Source organism: Aphelocoma coerulescens, chromosome 3 (genome assembly GCF_041296385.1).
Source record: "Aphelocoma coerulescens isolate FSJ_1873_10779 chromosome 3, UR_Acoe_1.0, whole genome shotgun sequence".
In the NCBI taxonomy this organism is placed as follows: Eukaryota; Metazoa; Chordata; class Aves; order Passeriformes; family Corvidae; genus Aphelocoma; species Aphelocoma coerulescens.
In genome coordinates this window covers 110,932,663-110,952,118 of record NC_091016.1, presented here as the reverse complement: position 1 = coordinate 110,952,118, position 19,456 = coordinate 110,932,663, and the positions used below count along the sequence as shown (strand labels likewise).

At 43.7% G+C, this 19,456-nt stretch overlaps 1 protein-coding gene across 2 annotated transcripts; it reads right to left on the bottom strand.

Moving 5' to 3' along the window:
- Nucleotides 1–313: 313 nt before the first annotated feature.
- ATP6V1C2 (ATPase H+ transporting V1 subunit C2) lies at nt 314–19,456 on the bottom strand. Of its 2 annotated transcripts, none has more exons than XM_069011595.1 (13): nt 19,406–19,456; nt 18,359–18,576; nt 17,165–17,232; nt 11,813–11,898; nt 7,624–7,718; nt 6,834–6,925; nt 5,107–5,205; nt 3,981–4,049; nt 2,967–3,059; nt 2,459–2,552; nt 2,050–2,147; nt 1,500–1,629; nt 314–705 (listed from the first exon to the last, which is right to left on the bottom strand). In XM_069011595.1, the coding sequence occupies exons 2-13, from the start codon at nt 18,485–18,487 to the stop codon at nt 610–612; spliced, it is 1,149 nt and encodes a 382-aa protein (XP_068867696.1). In that variant the 5' UTR covers nt 18,488–18,576; nt 19,406–19,456; the 3' UTR covers nt 314–609. The 2 variants fall into 2 exon arrangements, with proteins under 2 accessions (XP_068867696.1, XP_068867697.1); XM_069011596.1 differs by lacking the exon at nt 19,406–19,456 and adding an exon at nt 18,677–18,695.

Genomic DNA, 19,456 nt, shown 5'->3' with positions numbered 1-19,456 from the left:
CAGGCAGCCAGCAGTAACTGCTGATTCCATGCAGGAGATGTGCTCCAGCTCTTCAGTCATCCCAGCAGATGAGCTCTAGTGGAACTGTTCTAACTGAAATACCTTTGCAAAAACTAAACTCATGAGTACTTGGGACTGTAAGTCATATTATGATAAGTTCCACAGCACTTTTGAGGATCTTTCCTCTTAAGCTTTTGGTTTTTTCGTTAAATTAAAGGAACTTTGGGCTTTGCTCTGATGCTTTCTACTTTTTCTGTTTGGATTTTTTTAAGTTTGCTTTGTTAGAAAAAGAGGACTGTATACACCTAGTAGATCCATTAGCCACCACACTTTAAATTGTTTTATTTCAAGTCCAATAGATATTCCATCTTTGTACTTTACAAAAAAAAAATAAATACTACCATAGTACCTCTGCCTCTGAAATATGTTTTTGTAAAACTATGAATAAGAGATGCTTATATTGTAGTCACTGTAAAAATTACTAGAAGTGGTAGGAAGATTATCCTGCTACAGCATCTGCATTATAATTTGACTTTCAGCAGCTAAAGATTGTTTTACGGTAACATTAGAGGCTTGAAAAGTAATAGATGAAGCTTGAGCAATTCTTCTTTAACTGCAGTCAAGAAGACTGAGGTCAATCTTGAAATAGACGTAAGGATAGTATTCTTGATTACTCAGTTGTAACCCAGGGATGTCCATGCCAGGCTGCAAAAGGAAGTCATGGCTTTAGTACCAGTAAACCAAGCTGCAGGGGATTGCTTTTGTGCTCCTCTCCCACAGGTGCAATGGAACTTTGTATTTGCCATGCTTAAGGTGGGGAATTCACCACTGAGAATCTGCTCTGCTTCTTGTTTCAGGTTGCCTAGTGTAGTTAGCACTGAGAATTCATGCTTGTGCTATGTCATGAACTTGCAGCATTTTTGTGTGCGTCAGCTTTAGAGCAGCTCGTCTCTGTCCCCCCTTCATGCAGTGGGACTTGTGCTTGCCGGTTTTAGGCTGTTTTGAAGGCCTGCTAGCTCATTGCTTTAGCCTAAATTGTTTTGAATTGTAATTCAAGATATGGGGAGGAGAAAGCAAGTACTGCTGCTTGCTGAAGGCCATTATTTGTGAATGACAGCCTTTTACAGGGGACAGAGGTGTCACAGTCCTAGGATTTAGTTCCAAATTAATTTTTCTTGCTTGTGTTGATCTGAATGTTTATAGTAGATTTTAAGCTTTTTATGTAGAGGAACAGCCATAATTGAGCTGACCTGTTTTGTTCTGGTAGCTGTAAAAATCAGATGCTTCAACAGAAAATCTAAGCAATCTCTATGCATCTGCCTCATAATTTGAGCCTACCCTAATCAAGTTTGTAACGACGTGGGATTAGAGCTGCATCCAGGGCTCTTAGCATTGCAAGATGTGAGGAGATGCATGCTCTATCCCCAGGACAGTGGAAGTGTTCATTTAGCTAAGCTGAGAGAAGCTACAGCCTGTGTACTTGCAGTCCAAATACATACATCCATTATACTTGCTGCTGCAACTTCATCCAGGTGTTTGAAGACCACGTTCAGGACGTCTCTCAGGCGCTTTACAGACTTCCTATTTGGCTGCAGCAGCATTGCTTGGAAATTCACAGGGAGGCCATACCTCGGAATACAACATATACGATCATCTGCTGGGAAGGGGCACAGCTGTCTGCTCCTGCCCTTCCTCCTCAGCCTCCAGGCATGCCAGCTGGTGGTCTGTTGCAGAAACAATGCTGCCTCCTTATTGGAAAGCATTTTCATTTTGAAGCCAAAAGTCAACTAAACAGTCTCTTTCTGTTTTCCCCTTCCCTGTAAGGGCCCCCAAAGAATCGTTTTTCATCCGATTCATATGTCACCTTTTTGGTGGACATCTGTATTGTCTCCTGTGAGCTCCTGGAGTGAAGTGTGTAAGGCACACACGCCAAGCAAGACAAAACAAGGTGTGTAAGGGTTCCTCCCACAAAGGAACTGTACCAGGAAGAGAGCTGTACCTTTGACTTCCCCAGGAATCTCTGCCTGCACTCTGTGTTTCCCCACTTACCTCAGGACAGATTCAACAAAAACTCTCAAGGCTTTCACGTGAATCCAAGCCACAAATGCTTCACTGAAGTTCACCTTCAGCCAGCGCAGTAAGGGCCCCTGTGAGAGCAGAACAGTGCTGTGATCCCCTCACTGAGTGAAGCAGCTCCATAGCCAACGCTGCCACTGAGGCCATCGTGGGCTGCTGGGATAGTTCCCAGGCAGCCTGATAGTGGCTCCCAGTCTATCAGAAACTCAAGTAACCTTGGGCAAAACATGTTATTTATCCCATGCCTCAGTTTTATGGGCTAAATGGAGCTCGCTGGAGATTGTTGGAACCATAAAGCCTTTTCTGAGAGAGATGCTTAGGCAAATGCTGGTAGCAAAGGCCACCACTATGTGGGCCATCAACTCATGAGGTGCTCACTTACGTATTGTTGTTTTTTGTCAGAAGCTAATTTCATCAGCTCTTCCTTTTCACATTTCAGTTCCTTCTCATCATAATAAAATTCTCGAACCATGAACCTGCAATGGAATAGCATTTGCTCTCACAAGCTGTAGTCCAGGCAATATGCACACTCATTTCTTTTTCTCCTGGAGAAGCAGGTGTGGGAAGCTGCTATCCATTTAACAAGTTAAAAGCATGTGGAGGGTGGGAGTTGAAGTCACCCTCAGAAAGCCAGCTTCCTGCTGTCAGCAGTATGAGAGCAGAAAGTACAATTCCAGGATCTGTAACTTGGAGCTTAAAGAACAGGACCACTGATTCTGCTACCAAAGCTCCTTCCCACCCTGCCTTCTCAGTGGCTTTAGGACCAACAGCAGCCCAAGCAGTCAAGAAGTCCTAAAAGCAGTGATGGATTCAGCATGCTGCACACACAACAAGCCACACCTTACCCTCATCTTGCCAGCCTGCCATGCCCAGCAGTCAGTGCTTCTTACCTGTTCTCCCTGGCTTTAGCCTTGAAGTCATCCATCACTTTTCTAAATAGGGTCACAGTGAAGAGTCCTCCCTCTGCATCCTCAGCAATCATTCTGTGGGAGGGAAATCCACTGCTATGATTTGACATGGCAAATCCCTCATGCCTTTTTTACCTACCTTGCCTTCCCCGTTTGCAATTCTTTTTATTTTCATTTATGATACTGAACAATACCCTGCTTTTTGAAAACTGCTGTGACTGAAACAGGGAACAATGACTTTACTTGCACTGCCTACTCGATCTCCAATGCAAAACTCAATTAGTTTAGTTCCTGAACCCACTGTAGTATACACACATTCTGCCTGCCTGATTTTTCTGTGTTTCCTGGTAATATTCCCCCACCTTTACATGCACTTGTGGTTTTGAGACAGGCAGTAGCAAATAGTTTGTTTCTTTCTCTGTGCTTTCCACTTTCTCCATTTCAGGTAATACTCAGCTTTTGTGCCCCGGACCCGATCTCATGGTCTGTGTGAGCTGAGCAGCGGAATACTTAAGTCCTAGGAAAGATTTTTCACCCCAGGTGAAAGAAGGAGTTAATATGGCATTTGCTAGTGCAAATGACAGTATGCTGAATTATTCTATCCTACAACAGGAAGCAATTAAAAATGCAAATTTAGTGGTTGATCTTTTTATAAAATACTTTCCGCAAAACTCTATGTGATTGCACGTGTCTGAACTATACCTCAATTAATGTAATAAATTGCCTGTTTTACACAAAATGAAGCAATGGCCTGGTTGAAAGTAGAAAGAAACAGATTACTGGAAAAGGGAACAAGCTAATTGTAAAGAAACTGACTTTGGTTCTTTCATCTCTACTTCCCTTCAACAAACTAATTTCTATTTGAATTGCAAATATGTTAATTCAGAGCCTATGCATTAGACTAGTGATTTCCTCCAGGATCCACCAATTTAAGGGGCTGAAACATGACAGGAATCTCTGAAACAAACAGGGAGCTGAATTTTGAATTTCACTTACTTGGTAGAGCGAGGCACTACCATATCCGAGAGTGATTCATAGGTCTTCTGCCACTGTATGTAGCTTGACCTTTGAGCAACACAAAACGAAGCACAGTAAATAAATATTATATACTGGAAAGCAAATGTTGATATATGTATCTAATTAAGCTAATAACTTAGGGTAGAAGGGTTGAGCTCTTTGTGCTGGGTTATGTCATTAAGATACATTAAGCCTCTCCTATCCTTTCCTCTCCTAGTCACCAGCTGAGATGTTTCCCTCAATGCTACACTCTCAATCTTCAGTTTGGATCTTGGCTTGAGGAAGGGTAAACATCAGGAAGTTGATGGTGAGAAGAACGTGGCACACACTTCCAGGCTGCCACACAGCGTCCCATGCTCCAGGACCCCTGCACAAGCTGCCCTGATCCACAGGTAAGTGTGCTACATCTGCTGCGTGCAATCCCAGAGCTGATCTGGTGCTAGACTGCACTCATGGCAAGTGCCAGCACTGAGAGAAAGGGAACAGGGGGATGGTCAGAGTTTGCAAAGAGAGAAGTCTGTTTTTAGGGTGAATAAACTCAGACAATAAATCCAACAAACTTACCTCAGATAGCTTTTTGCAACCTGGTTTTCACAGACAGAAGAGTGATGGTGCTGTATGTGTGTGTTGGGACAGGGCTATATGGAGAGGAAAGGTTTTGTGTAGGGCTCTGAGGAGAACATAGTGTAACTTCACCATTGGTGGCAGTCATCCTACGTGCGGGCACTTACAAGGGCACAGCCAGCAGAGACTGTGAGTGGGACAGCTCTAATTCCTTTTAGAAACTGGCTATGCTGCAGTAAGAATCTGTTTTTCTTTTAGCTCATACTATTCCTATCAGGAGACTGATGGAGAACCCACTTGTAACAATGAAAAACCTACATCCCAATTGTCCTGCTCCAGTTTTGGCACAGTCTTTTGTCTCCTTCTTTTGTGCCAGCACCACTCTTGGCAGAAATTGTTCTTTCTTCTTTGCTAAGGGTTTCACCTGTGTCCCAGTAAGGGCACTCATGAGCTGCCCCAACCTGACCTGCTGCTGCCCAGTTCTGTGCTTAGGCCTGGGACTCAATGCCACGCGGGGTGTGTGCACACTCTGTTGCCTTACTTTGGCACCACGACGAGCAGCGTGATAAGATACTCAGAATTCAGAACAAAGTCTTCTTTGTGCACTATGTCTGCCAGGGTCCGGGTCAGCAGATTTCCCCTACGGTGAAGAAGACAAAGTAAAACTAACAGCAGCAGGAACTCAGCAGCAGAACCTTGGAGGCAATGTGCTGTGCGTGGAGGTGCCAACAGTATATACTGGGGTAGAAGAAGGCCCAGAAGGAGGTGGCTAAAGGACACAGCTACACTTCTGAAATGGCTGTTTTGATATTTTTACTGCAACTAAAAGAATCAAAAAGTAACACTAAGGAAATTATATTGGTGACTAGCACATGGCTAGTTTATGCCCTTCATGTGAAATTACACCATTCTGCTGTTATTGTTTTTACAGTAAGGGTGTAAATGCTTGGGAAGTACACATCTGCTCCCAGTCATTGCCACATCTTGTGGGAAGCACCTGCTCTCTCAGGAAGCCTGTTGAGCTGCTTGTGTGACCATGCTGCAGGCAGTGACCCATGTCAGTAGGGACCTAAGCCATCACAGGAACCCTGGCATTCCTGGACTGCCGTGGACAAGCACACTGACTGAGACACCTCCTGCTGAACGGCAGCGAGAGCAGCAGTCTCGTGCACAGGTGGAACCTGCAGAAGTCTCCACAGACTAAGCCCACCTGATCACATTAATTCCTAGGACATCTAGATGTCCAGAACTGGCTGTGTATGGCTGGAAGGCACTAGGTGGGTAAGAGAAGAGCAGCTGCCCTCCCTGTCACTGGGTAGGAGTGAAGAAGGACCTAAACTAGTAGTTTTTGGTTTGAGGTTCACTGGACCAGTCTAAATATTAATTAACTGGCTGGTAACTTTTTAGATCTTTTTTCAACCCTGGCAGCTATCTGGCACTGGTAGACACCAGAGTCGTCAGCATTTAAAGGTGGATAGAATGGTGAGAGGAAGATTGTCCCCTGGCCATGAGGTCTTCATTCTTCTCCCTCCTCACATTGCTGGAGCCCTGGCCAGCAGGCTGCCTCTGCCCTGTGCCCTGTGGCCAATCCTGAGTAGGAAACATATGAGCATGTGTTGGGTGAGGGCTTGCACAGCACCATCTAATTTGCTTTAAATTTACTACTTACTGGATTTTACCATTCTCCCCAGTGATAGCCTAGAAAAAACCCAGGTATCAGCACTGCCATAGGCAAAGACCATAAGCAGATGAAGACAGGAGAGAGAACATTTGAGAAGCCTGAACAGTGTATTACCTGAACCAACAGAAGTAAAGAAAGAAAACAAAAATATAAGTGGGATGCTGGTGAGGTACAGGATCAGTCAAGACAGAGCTGTTTCCTCCCTGGGGAGCTCTGCAAATGCTGCTCAGAACCTAAGGCACAGCTCCATGTGGCAAAGGAATCCACCAGTTGACACAGCTCATCTAATTTCTGACTCCCTGAAATCCCATCGGAGCAAAACTGGGCATTCAGTTTTGACTTTTTCCAAGACTGCCTGCTCACACTGCCAACAAAATCCTATTAGGAACTTCACTCTCCCTGAGCCAGTTTTGAGACATGCTGATGACACCAGCTACCCCACCACCTATTTTCACTGGGTCTCTACATGCTCAGCATGTCCCAAAGATGGAAAACTTGTTCCCACCAGAACACATGTGGTCCACAGCACAGCAATGGGTGTGAGCACACCCTGCCATGCAGCAGCATCCCCAGTGCAGAACACTTACATGGTTTTCTTCTCCAGGCTTTGCAAATTTCCTTTAATGTTGTTGTACGCAGCTGATCGGGTCTTTAGGTCTGTTTCTATTTGAGTCACTTGCTAAACCAAAGTGAAAACACAGAGTCAGTGCAGTATTCGAGGCCTTGTTCTCACCTGTCCCACTACTGCTGCACCTTAACACAGAGACACAGCTGCCAGCCCCCCTAAAACCACCAGCCTGGGGCCAAGAGGGAGCTGGTGTCAGAGCTCCCCTGGGGCAAAGGCCTCTGCAGAAAGTTGGGTTCAGTCAGCTATTGCTGTTGGTGGGCTAGAGCTCTACCTAAGGGGCAAGTTCATGGTTTCATTTGTTACCTACATTGAACAACAACACATCATACCTTTCTGAATCAACTGACAGTGTAAATAATTCATCCAGCCTGCAGGCATTTGATTTAATGTCAGACCAACAATTTCACAAAAAACACCTCCGAAGTGGAGAATAATATGGCATTATATGAAAAAAAAAAGAAAATTACAATGAAGGGGATCACAGTGCAGAAAACATATCAGTGTACTCTAGTGAATCTGATAAAGTGCTATATACTTACAGACTGGATAGGTTTCTATATATGTATCATTATTATTGCAGTAGAAATTAAAATAATATCAACTGCTTCAGTAAAAGTATGTGCTTCTGAGCTTGCTCCTGCCCAAACCAAAGGCAAAGTTCCCACTGACTGCCACAAGAGGAAGGATCAGAGCCAGCCAAAATACATGCTACCTCATGATGACACCTTAAAATCTGGAGTACAATTTACCTTTGCTAATGCTTCTGATATATTCTTCAGCGGCTGCTTTATGGGATATTTGGCCATGTCCCACTCAAACCGTGTCAAGTAGCTAATTAGGTCAACTGAAAATGCAAAGAGATGCATGAAAGCAGATAGTGTACCAGATGGTAGGTCAAGGTTTGGGGAGTAGTCCCCAGCTATAGCTTAGGCATAGTTTTGAATAACTTTAGAAAGTTAACCAGAAGCCCAATTCTGAATTCTTATAGAGATTTGATCTAGATCAAATCTGCACAGATCCTATGCCCAATCTAATCAACTTTCTAAACATCCCCAAACTTAAAAGTTAAACTAGAAATCTTTGCTGCATTACACCTAAAAGTACAGAAAATGTGTAAAACTGTCTGTATCAGCAGGACACAGCAGTATACAGCTATTCTTCTTCAAACTAGAAACAGTTTTGTGTAATCTCAATCTTCATTTCTGCAATATGACTGAATTTAATACCAGCAACAGCTATCAGGAAAATACTTTGTGCCCAGGATCAGCAGTAATACTCAGGGTTGTTGAGAGCTTGAGCAAAGGTATGAAGAGCATAGCAGATGTCACTTCTCTGTGATTCAGTCAAGTGCTCACTAGAAATCAAACAAATTCAGGTGCGATGAGGAATTCCTCATTGACCTCGCACACAAAGGTTCCTGTTTCACACAAAGCTAGAGACTATTTATATAAATGGATACATCCAGTCACAGCATCCAGTCACAGCATACAAGAACAGAAATTCACAGCAAGGACCTGTGCATGCAACCCCCAAAACAAGGCACGCTCGGACCGTGGGGAGCCATGGCTTCTTTCCAGAATCAAGGGGAAATGAATGCATACAATACCCAGCTCCTAGAACAAGATTTTCCTGTTCCACTGTTTGAAGATCAAGGGTTCTTGATGTTAGAAAACATTAAGGCTTAGTACATTATGGTACCAAATAAGGAATTCTCCTCCAGTAGCTCATGAAATCAAACAGCTCTTTGTCTGAGTCCTGAGAGCCTTTGGATGCTGAACACACCACCACACAGTGTTCTTGCAGATGTTTATAGGATGGGACAAAGTCATGCGTCCTGCCACAACAAGGAGACGGGCTGGGACCGCCCCCTGGAAGGTTAGGGAGACAAGTGGAAGGCAGTAGACAGGGTCTCAAGGTCTAGAAAAAGAGGCCAGAGGCACTGTCACCTAAAGGGTGGGCTTCCTTCCAGACCAGGAGGGTAAACATGGAGAATATCTGGGAAGTTGCTCTGAGGTGATGGGGAGCAAAACAAGCTCAAGGTGCCAAGTAAAAGGACATGCATGCTGGGGCCCTTCAGTGCTCTTTGCTGCCTTGTCCAGGGAGTGAATTCAGTCCCACAGCAAAGCTTGAGCACAATTTCTTGTGGGCTGGACTTTGAGGGTTAGGGGAAAACTTTTTGAACCAAGATGCATGAGAAGGAATGTGAAAAACTGTGTAATTGCCACACTACCAGGCTGAGGGTACTCTGCGTCTCATGTGATACTGAATACCCTTGGCAGGAGAGCACTATCCTTTCCATGGGCTTCTCTCACCCCACAACAGAGTCAGTTTACCCTATTAGATTTCCAAAGCATGGAAAGTCTTATGTTAGGAGAAATAGGCTTCTTAGCAAGAGATAAACTGCCTGGAAGGCAGAGAGCACTTGCCATGGCAGTATTCTCCCCCTCTTTCAAAACCACAGCTGTGTCAACGTCCCCCACATCCAATGAACAGGAGTCACGAGGCAAAGATCCAACCCTTCCTGCTAATATCTGATCAGGAATGAGCAATTTCTCCTGCACAGGGAGGGCGTAGAAAAGGGGGAAAACTGCAGAAGGCTGGGAGAGCTATGACACAGCTGCTGCATGCACAGTTCTCCACTGGTGCTTGCTTGTGATCTCTGTGGGGAAGGCAGAGAGGTCAAAAATACTTCAGCAACAAAGTTCACACAGCATTTTCAGCACAGGGTACACAACACAAGGATTTCACCCTGCTGCCTCTCTTCTAAGCTCATGTGCTTAGGCTTTGCAGACACAGGCTCTTTAAAGACAGGCACTGACCTATTTATAGCTGATAAGATATAAAAGCTCCCTGAAGAACTTCACATGCTCTTTCTACCCTCACAATCCTAGAATCTCAGCAGCGTCCAAATGTTGGGCAGTTGAGCAGAGCATGAGTTCTCAGTCCAGTTTTTCAAGCTCACTCTGGAGTGAGCTTGCCAGTGCTGGCTGGCACTGGTGCAGGTTAGCTAAGCAGCCTGATCTTGGGGATGGCACAAACTACTGTGAATACACTAGCAGAGCTGTGTTTAAAATGCCAAGCAGTCCCAGCACCCTGATGCTCCTGGAATGGAATCCCTCATTTATGCAACCTGTCAAGTCACTTCTAGAAGGCTTCACACAGCTGCCCACTTGGGAGAGGTGATTCCTACCAGCTCACAGCTGCCCAGGGAACCCACAGCCTGAATATCTCATAATCTAACTTACACACCCAGCTCTAAAAGGCAATGTTAAGCACTTCTCCTCCAAAACACTTAATTCTTCAAAATTGGTATGGTTCCCATTTTGCTTTGTTTTGGGATCACTATAAAGAATGGAGTTATTTCACCACTTACCAAATTTTTAAATTCATTTGGGCTTAACATTTTCATAAATGGAAGAGAATTTGGTATGATTCTGTGAAGAAAAGCTTTACTTATATTTCAAGAAAGCTTGTTTATGCTGTTACGATATATTAAAAGTTTCTACATTACAAAAGCACACATTTCCCTCTATGAGAGACAAATTTCCATGTGGCTGCTTTCAACTGTTGTCCACCAGAAAGCTCTATGTGTGTGTGTGTGGACACATTCATGTAACTGAAAGTGCTGTATTTTTTACTACTTTGCATTTTTCTTCATAAAAATCTAGCAAAAAAACTTTTTAGACACCCAGCCACCACCAAACTGCTATTAGAGTTGTATACAAGTGAGCTAATGTCAGTGTTATTTAAAACTGAGTTTGTCTTGGGATAGTCCAGTAGTATGAAACAGGACCACACAGCAAGAAATCGTATCTTATGATTTTGTTTCTGATTTCACATTCTCGAGGAAGTCTTCAACTTTAGAGTCCTTTTGCTAATCAGAAAGGGAAGGAGGAAGAATTGGTACAGTAAAGTTGCTGATGCTTATGAAGACTGACACTGGAATGTATTAGGGGAATCCTCATATACTAACGATGACTTCATTTTTTAAGATGATGTCAATAATCTTTAAAAGGTTAATGTCCTAATTCAATACAATTTGTTTGGATGACCAAACCCAGACAGAGGAAATTCATAACACATGCATATAATTTCCACATCCTTCTAATACAACACATGCAGAGCTGATAGGGAAAAAAATTATGTAAAAAGGGGAAACAAAGGAAATTAATGAAACCTGTTGTTCCTCAAGTCATAGGGATATCGTGATCAAGCTACGAGGTTGTTACTTGAGAAATCCATCGTAACCTGATCACTGTATCTCTACAACGAGACCAAGACTTGTGTCTAGCACTAATATGCACAAATGCATGCATGTAACAACACCACAACCATCAGTCCTCAACATACTTTTGAGACATTTCATTTTATCCTTTAGCCCTGAAACACATAAGCGTGATTATTGTATTTCTCGAACAGTTGCACCCATCAAACATCAGTCTTATATCATTCAAGGACATTTTTAAAAGAACTTCCTCCCCATTCTTTACTAATACAGGTCTGAAGTACAACATTGCAGACAAAGGGAGATGGAGTGTGCACCATTCTGCAAGTCTGTAATCAGCATGCATAACACATCAATTTTGTTGTATTTTTCCAGAATAGCTGGAAAATGCAAATCACTAACAGATCACTGACAGATGTCACACAGCCATATAGAATGAGATTTAGGTGCCCATAAGAAATCAAGCCCAGACAGGGCACAGAAGTGTGCTAGGTCATGTTAGGAGTGAAGAAGGATGTCTCCTACTTTCATCTTCACTCCAAAATTAACTTCCGCTAACTGAGAAAAATGGGAGCAGGCTAGATATGTTCTTATAAAATGTTGTTGATGGTTGTCCTTTCTAAAGCATGAGGGTTTTAATTACACATATTCATATTCTGAAGCAAGCAAAAGCAGCATTAATGTATTTAAGCCCCCACACTCATAGCACCTACCTCCATTGGCCAGAAGATTTTCCTGGACTTTATCTTTTGAGTCCTCCATAACTTCTCCTATGTACTGGGCGATTTTCTTTATTACGCTTAAGTGTAACAAGAGAAACTTTGTTAGTGAAGAAACAAAATTATTATAAAGCAGTTTTCACAATGATCTGATAAACACAGAAATGCCCAAACAAAACACTTCTGAAGCAAGGCAGGTTAATTTGCAATTCAAATGATGATAAACAATCTATGACACAATGCAGAATTAAGTGTCTTACCTCTAAATACACTGATCTCTTCAAAAACATCGGCAATGTCATTTTGCCAGTGCTCTGGACTTACAGAAGATCAAGATTCAGTCTTCTGTACACTCATTATACACACAGCAGAAACCAGAAGGCAAGAAAGGCAAGAAACTAGTTTAAAACCCCCAAGGTGACGAAAGAACAGGAGGCTACATACAGACATTGACTGCAAATCTCTTCCACAGGATGCTAAAGAAACCCCTAGGGATTGCTGAGAAAAGGTTCTCCGAAAATACTCGGGAAAATAGCAGTTTTGTCTTGCTTGATGGGGAATTTCTTTCTTACTCCTTTTCTTTGGGGGACTGTTTCTCTCTTCTCTTTTAGCATGGTGGACAAGACACTCCTTTAAGGTGTAGGAGAACTAGATTCAAACCCTTCTGCCCAATTCAGAGTAGTGATTTGTACAGAGACCCTCCTGGAGAACACTGTCTCCAGAGAGTCACTTATTCTTTGCTTATTTTAAGAAATGGATTCATCAAGTCCCTCTAGCAGTAGATCCCCCTGTCTCTAGTCAAAGTACCTGTCTCATACAGGCTGAGAGACTTTCTGGTTGTTCAAGTGTCCTTCTGCACTCAAAAATATTCACAGAATTTGGCCTGCAGTTCCCTCACTGTCCTAGGATGACTACACCTTGGAAAAAACCCAGCAGCTACAAGGTTACTGACTGATTATTAAATTGGCAAAGACATGAAGTGGACATAATCCTTGGCATTGTGACAGGGAGTGTAATGGCAGGCTTCTTATCTCTTTCCTTACTGAAGGGAGACTACTACAGCTGCAGATGAGCTGGAGACTGAAAGGGCATCTACAATGTTTGGACAATGTGTTGTGTGACATCCTGGGGTTTTCAAGAGCAGGAAAGGGACTTTGGGCCAGGATACCAGGAAAGCATCAGAGAAGAGGATTTTCTTTGATGTGCTGCAAAGCATCTATCTCTGTTCCTGTGAAGAAACAGTCTTGGGAAAGGTTTTCCAGTTCTATGACAGGCAGGAAAAATCTGAGATTGCTGATGCTGCCAAGAATGCAGTAGTTAAAATTTAAGCTGTTTAGGGTCAATTCAGTCTGAAGAACAGAAGGTATTATTGAGACCTTACAGTATATAAAGGGTACTTATAAGAAAGTGGAGAGAGGCTTTTTACCAGTGCCTATAGTGACAGGACAAGAGGCAAGTTTTAAACTAAGAGTAGATTTAGATTGGACATAAAGAAAGAAATTCTTTACTGTGAGGGTGATGAGGCACTGGCACAGGTTGTCCACGGAAGTTGAGGATGCCCAGTCTCTGGAAGCATTCAAGGCCAGGTTGGATGAAGTTTGGATAGGGCTTTGAGGAACCTGGTCTAGTGAAAGGCATCCTGCCCGTGGCAGGGGGTTGGAACTAGAGGATCTTTGAAGTACCCTTTCAACCCAAATCATTTTTCTCATGACCCTGGACAGGTGCAGTTCAGAGTGCCTGTAGGAGGCATCTATACCCCTATGCTCCAGTTCACATCCCTTTCTCAGAGCTGCTGCAGTTTTTCACCACCTGGCTGCAGCCCCACAGGGAGCTGGCACCAGCTGAGGGTTGCTGAAGTACAGCGCGTTGCCCACACTCAGGCTGTGGGGGGGTTGAGGGATCCAGACAGAGGTTCCCTGACCTCTGCAACCTTGCCAAGCACTTCTGCATATTTCAGCTTGTAGATAGAGCTGTCTTTTGTCTCCTTCATGATGCTCAGAGAGCCCAAAGGAATGTGGAACAAGACAGCAGTTGGTAAAACCAGCATAGCATGAGGCTAGAGACATTATGGAGAAAGTAGTTTACAGGGATGTTTTTAAAGCAGGAGCTTCTCCAAAGGGTCTGAGCTGCTTTCATTTCTCTTGAGTGCAGCTGGTGGCTGACCTGACACGTGGGAAACAGCTCTGGCCTCTCTCCATAGATAGAGAGGGTGGGACAGTTGTGAGCTCTCATGCACCTGACAGTCCTACCTGCCCAGGCAAGGCTTGGCTCCTTTCCAACCCACACATCCTGTGGTCCCTGCAGCAGGATACAGCCACAATGTGTGTAATACACTGTGCCAGAGAAATGTTCTCCAGTCCTGCCTTAGCCTCTGTGCCTTGCATTGCATTCTGTGAAATGCAAGTGGGATTCACTCACCCAATACTTCTCCCAAGCAAAGACAGAACACATCCCTTGCACACCATGATGCCTGGGGCAAATGACAGGAATCAGACCCCTGGAGGAGCCCCACTGACTACACTGACATCCAACAATGGGCAGTTTTCACAGCCAACCATCAGATCCTGCCTTTAGATGAGATGAATCTCATCTTGAGCAAATACCATGTTTAAATGATGCATTATAAAAGGAGTTTCAGCAAAACTGCTTCAAGAAGTAGTAATAAAAATCTGTAAAGAGAGTAACTCCATTTAACCTACTATTATGTCTTGAGACTCTTATTTTTTGCTTCTGCAACTGCTGCAATGTCATTACCTTCAAAAAAAAAAAGAAGAAAAGTCTAACACTCTTTAAGTGATACTGAGAATGAAAGGGTGCTACCTGCCAGACCTCCAAAACACTGCAGGGAGCAGAAGTCCTGCAATCTGAGGCCACTCCCAAGTATGCCACTGACCAAAGACCAGAGAGAACCCCCGGATAAGAGTGACCCAGGAGACTGTCAGCTTTTGAGAGAGCTTCATGCTACCACAGGATGACATGGAAAAACACTCCTCCTCCCTGTGTAAATAAATAATAAAAGTATGTGGAAACAATAGCTCCTGCAAACTCTTGCCCCTTCTCTGCTGTCCTGGCAGGTGGCAGCGCTGACAGGTTTGCACTGCCTGGCTTTACTGGCAGCTGTGTTTATCCAGCAACAGTTCAGCAGGCAGCTCTTTCAGAGGACCAGGAACATAAATGCTCAGGTCATCTGAACAGGCTTGTAACCCTCTGGATGCCATTTACTTCAACCAAGTGTGAGTGCTTGGCATTTTAACTCTTGAATTACAATTTAGACATAAAACCTGAGGCATTTATTTAATGCAAAATGCTTTTGTATGTCCTTGTGGGACTCACTCTGCTAATACATTTGATTATTCTGTTGTTTTGATTAATCCTTGCTGATTATTCTCTGTTACTACTCTAATGTTACTACTCTAATGCATTTTTCTTATTTTTCAAAACATCTTTCTTATTTTTAAATCTTGTTGATCCTTCCTGGTTACCTATCTTTACAGGCAAATGAGACAAACAGGAAGAGTCCTTGCCTCAGCCAATTACAGTGGAAGGGCCTCACTGACCCCTTTGCTCAGTGCCTAGAGTCATTACTGGCATTAAAGGGACAATTAGTGGAGTAAAGTGGTGTTCAGCTTGAACAAGAAGCTGTACCATGCTGGCAAGTAAAGACAAAGATAAACAGAAGGAGTCGGTAAGCCTAAGGAGCTCCTACTGACATTTCACATATAACTGCCCTCCATGATCTTACAAGGATTCTGCAGTCAGCTTTTCAGAAGTCCTAATTCTTCACAAAGCTGAGAATTAGTTATGCCTTTCTGAAAAACCAGTTCTGATGATTCCTGGCAGTCCTCAAACCCAGACCACACAGTTGCTTCCTATCTGCTACCCTGACTAGAGACACAGAATCACAGAATATTCTGAGCTGGAAGGGACCCACAAGGATCATTGAACTCTTTCCATTAGAACAGATAGCAGGTATTGGCACCGTCTCCCCCCAAATTTGCCCCCATTCCCACTTCCTCAAGAATCTCTTCAACTGAACAAGAAGCTGGAATGTGTTACAAAGAATATGGGGCAGTATTTTTGGCAGAGTCATGGTGGAGATGGTTTTGTCAATAAATTAAGTTGCTCTGTCTTGCTTAAAGTCCTGAAAAAGCAGTATGGTTCAGTTTTAGGTAGTCCTGTGAGGAGCAGGGTGTTGGACTCAATGATTATTATGGGTCCATTTCAACTCAAGATATGAATCATATTCTGTGATTCTAAAAGATCAATCTTGTGTGCCACCCAGAGTTATCAGATGCAATCATCCTAATACAGCCCTTAGGTAGCACCAGTAAAACTAGAAAAAAAAAAAAAATCCTATGCAGAAATGTATTCTACCAGACCGACTTTTACTTAAACTGCCTAGCACAGATTCAAACAGTTTATATCAGGGTTTCTGTACGTCTTTGAAACGGCCACACCAAGATCTATGAAAGGATTGAGCATACTTAGACAAGAAAATGCTTATCAGTCCAGACTGGAAGAAAAAAGGCAAAAAGACCCAGAGCTAACACCTGCCTCTGTGACCAAAACTACATGTGAGGTACACTGCCAAAGCAAAAAACAGAACAAAGCAGAAAAACCCAGCAGCTTATACTTTCATTGCCTCAAAGTCTACCTTGTGCCATGAAGTATCTTAAAACCTAGCATTTTCTCAGCTTGCTGTACTACATTATTCTTTTGTACACCGAGGTCAGTTTGTCCCAAAAGGCAAACTTGGCAATTGTCAGCAAGGAGATCATGTGAGTCTTTCCTTAAGTAGTTTTGATGCAATGTGAGTAAATATTCTGGTTTTTAAGGAGTTTAAAAGCCTGAGAAGGAGGGGCTGGACTTAATTCAAAAGAATATAATTGTTAGAACTGCTCTATCTGGTTGAAAAGGCATAGAAGGCTCAAGAGAAATATTCTGTCAGAACAAGATCAGGGAGGGCTTCATATCCTCTACATGTTTTATCAAGTTTCTGGATGGGGTGGGAGGATGTTCTTTAAAACAAAAACAAAAGCACAAAATAAAATAACCCCACAACCTACCATTTTAAGCAGTTTCCTTATGAGAAACAGCTTCCCTAGCAATCAAATTGATTGCTGTGCTGACAAAATTACCGTGGACATAATTCAGCTAAATTTTAAGGAATGATCCTTTCTTTGTGGTAACTCCATGACAATCAACACAAGGGTTAAACAAAGCCTATCCACTTTAGTCCAGTTGTAGTCCAGGTTGAACTAAGTCAGACTGAGGTGAACACAAGGACATACCATCCCATAAAAACAATGTCTCTCATTTGTAGGTGGTAAATAAGATCTATTTTACCTTTCAGCAAAGCTATCAAGTTTTCCCAACTCATCTGACAGACCAACAAGAGCATCCAGTGTCCCCACCTGTGCAAAAGATGAGAATTAGGTGAAAGATGCACAACTCTGTCTAAGGCTTCTGTTGGCAGAGCCTTAAGGAGACTGACTTTTCCTTAGCACATGTGAATTTAACAGTTTGGCAGAATTTTATTTACTTGGTGGAAAATAGTAGCAATTCCTTTACCCAAGAACTAGGGCATAAAAAGCCTTTTCTAATAAAGGAAAAAAGTATGTGTAGTCTCAAGATTACACGTCAGTGCCTTTCTTCCTGTTTTCACTTCATCCTCTATCATCCAGCTGCATAGAATAGTCTTTAACCTGACAAAATAGTGATGAGAAATGCACACAAATAATGCACTCATACAAACAAGTCAGATGTACTGAGAGAACCAAGGGAAGCAGAACTTATTCAAAAGGGGGTGTCTGTCTGAGTTCTTTGCTATTACCAAAGCAAGTCTCTCGCAAAGCAATTTCTGACCAACATCTGCTTTTTGAATGACTGTCACAGTCATAACCCCATATTTATGGTATTGCAGCATATTGCCAAACCTTTTCTTGTAATGTTGCCAGCTCAACATTATGAAGGGTCAATCTAAGGGAGAAGAAACAAATTTTATGTAGAACAAATAGAATGTGAATGGGCATCTACAGATATCCCAAATGCTTTACTTTAACATAAGCAGACTCAAACCAGCAGTGGGTTAAGGTCCACAGATGGTAAAAATAAGGTCCATGGATGGTGAAAATCATATCAATCTCAGGTGTGCATACAAAAAAGCAACACTCTTTTCTCTGTCAGTAGTCTTGCTGCCATGGCTGTGGAGAGTCAGCTACTCCCTTTGCATTAGTAATCTATATTTGATGACTCTCATGATTAGGAGCAAATTGTACATGGAATGCAATAGATCAGTTATTTAACATCTCACTCATGTTCACTCCTTATACATGTACTCCTCCAATGTGAAGCTCAGCTTCAGGCACAATGACTTACTTCTCTGTGTGCAGTTGACTGAACAAAATTCAGCCCCCAAACACAATCTCCTTCTACTCTCTGCATATTACCTCAAAAGATAAATCCCATATTTATCCCAAAAGTCCTTAGCCCTGGCTAATGCTGCTGTATTGCCCATATACAAACCCCTTCCTCACTTACCTTTAAGTCTGGAATATGGAATTTGCTGTTGCTGGACAGGTTGGATTTAGATGTCACAGTGTTCATTCTCTCCCACGCCTGCAGATTTGTTTTGTCTCCTGGGGCAGAAATTAGCCAGAACTCTGACATGATCTAGTATTTTCCCTTCACTCCTGGTCACTGTAGAAACTCAAAGCAGGTAAGCAGCTAAAAGAGCACCACACAAAATGTGTTCTTCCCTAAGAACAGAAAGAGTTAGAATAGATCAGAGATTTTTCTTCTTCAGAAACACCAGGAGAGTGAGTCAGTCCTGTGTCTCAGGCTGAAATGGAACATGACCTTCTCCAGAATGTCACGGAAAGAGTGTGGCTGTTCCTTCCTTCTCAGGGTTGTTCCATCCAGTTTCTGCATGAAGGAATGAAGCTTCCTCCTCCCCTTTTCCCTCCCAGCCTGTTCCATTTGCCTTGCACTGGAAGTTTAGTGCCTGTTGGGGAGCTTGGGGGCTTTACCAAACCACCCAAATGTAATAAAGCATTTCTGCTTGATAAATATTCTCTCTCAAATTGTTGGACATTTGCAAGGAAAAGTGAAAGCAAGACCTCTGCTGAACATAAAGGCTGCAAAAGATGCCACTGGCAAGCCAGAGTATTGCTCTCCTCTGTGTTTTTTCTTCCCAGGCTCGAGAAGAAGGAGCTGGAGGAAGACGAGTCCTGGCGTACGGAGACGGTATCAGCAGAACCACACAGATGGAACAGTGGCGAGAATAGAGGGGGGACAACTGTGGTGTGAAGCAAAGAGAGGAGGGCAGGAGAGCGAGCAGCTGGCACCACACCGCAATCCCCCGTCCCTTCCCGAGGACTCCCGCGGAGCATCCCCGCCACACGCCCTCGCTCTCAGGTGCGCGGGACAGGGCAGGTGTGGCACTCGCCCTCGGCACCCGCGCCGAGCCGCGCCGCGCCCGAGCGCTGCCAGCAGGGCTGTGGGGCTGTCGGGGCCCCGCGGGGCACTGCCCGCTGCCTCTCCTGCCCGCTGCCTCTCCTGCCCGCTGCCTCTCCCCCCCTGCCGTACCTGCGGGCGCCGCTCCCCGTGCCCGCTCCCAGCCCGGCGGCTCCCGGCGGC

Coding starts and splice junctions, on each gene's coding strand:
- ATP6V1C2 (XM_069011595.1), bottom strand. CDS start 18,487: ATGTCAGAGTTCTGGCTAATTTCTGCCCCAGGAGACAAAACAAATCTG. Junction 11,899..17,164: donor CTTGATAGCTTTGCTGAAAG/GTAAAATAGATC, acceptor GTTACACTTAAG/CGTAATAAAGAAAATCGCCC. Junction 4,050..5,106: donor CTGCTCGTCGTGGTGCCAAA/GTAAGGCAACAG, acceptor TGTTGCTCAAAG/GTCAAGCTACATACAGTGGC.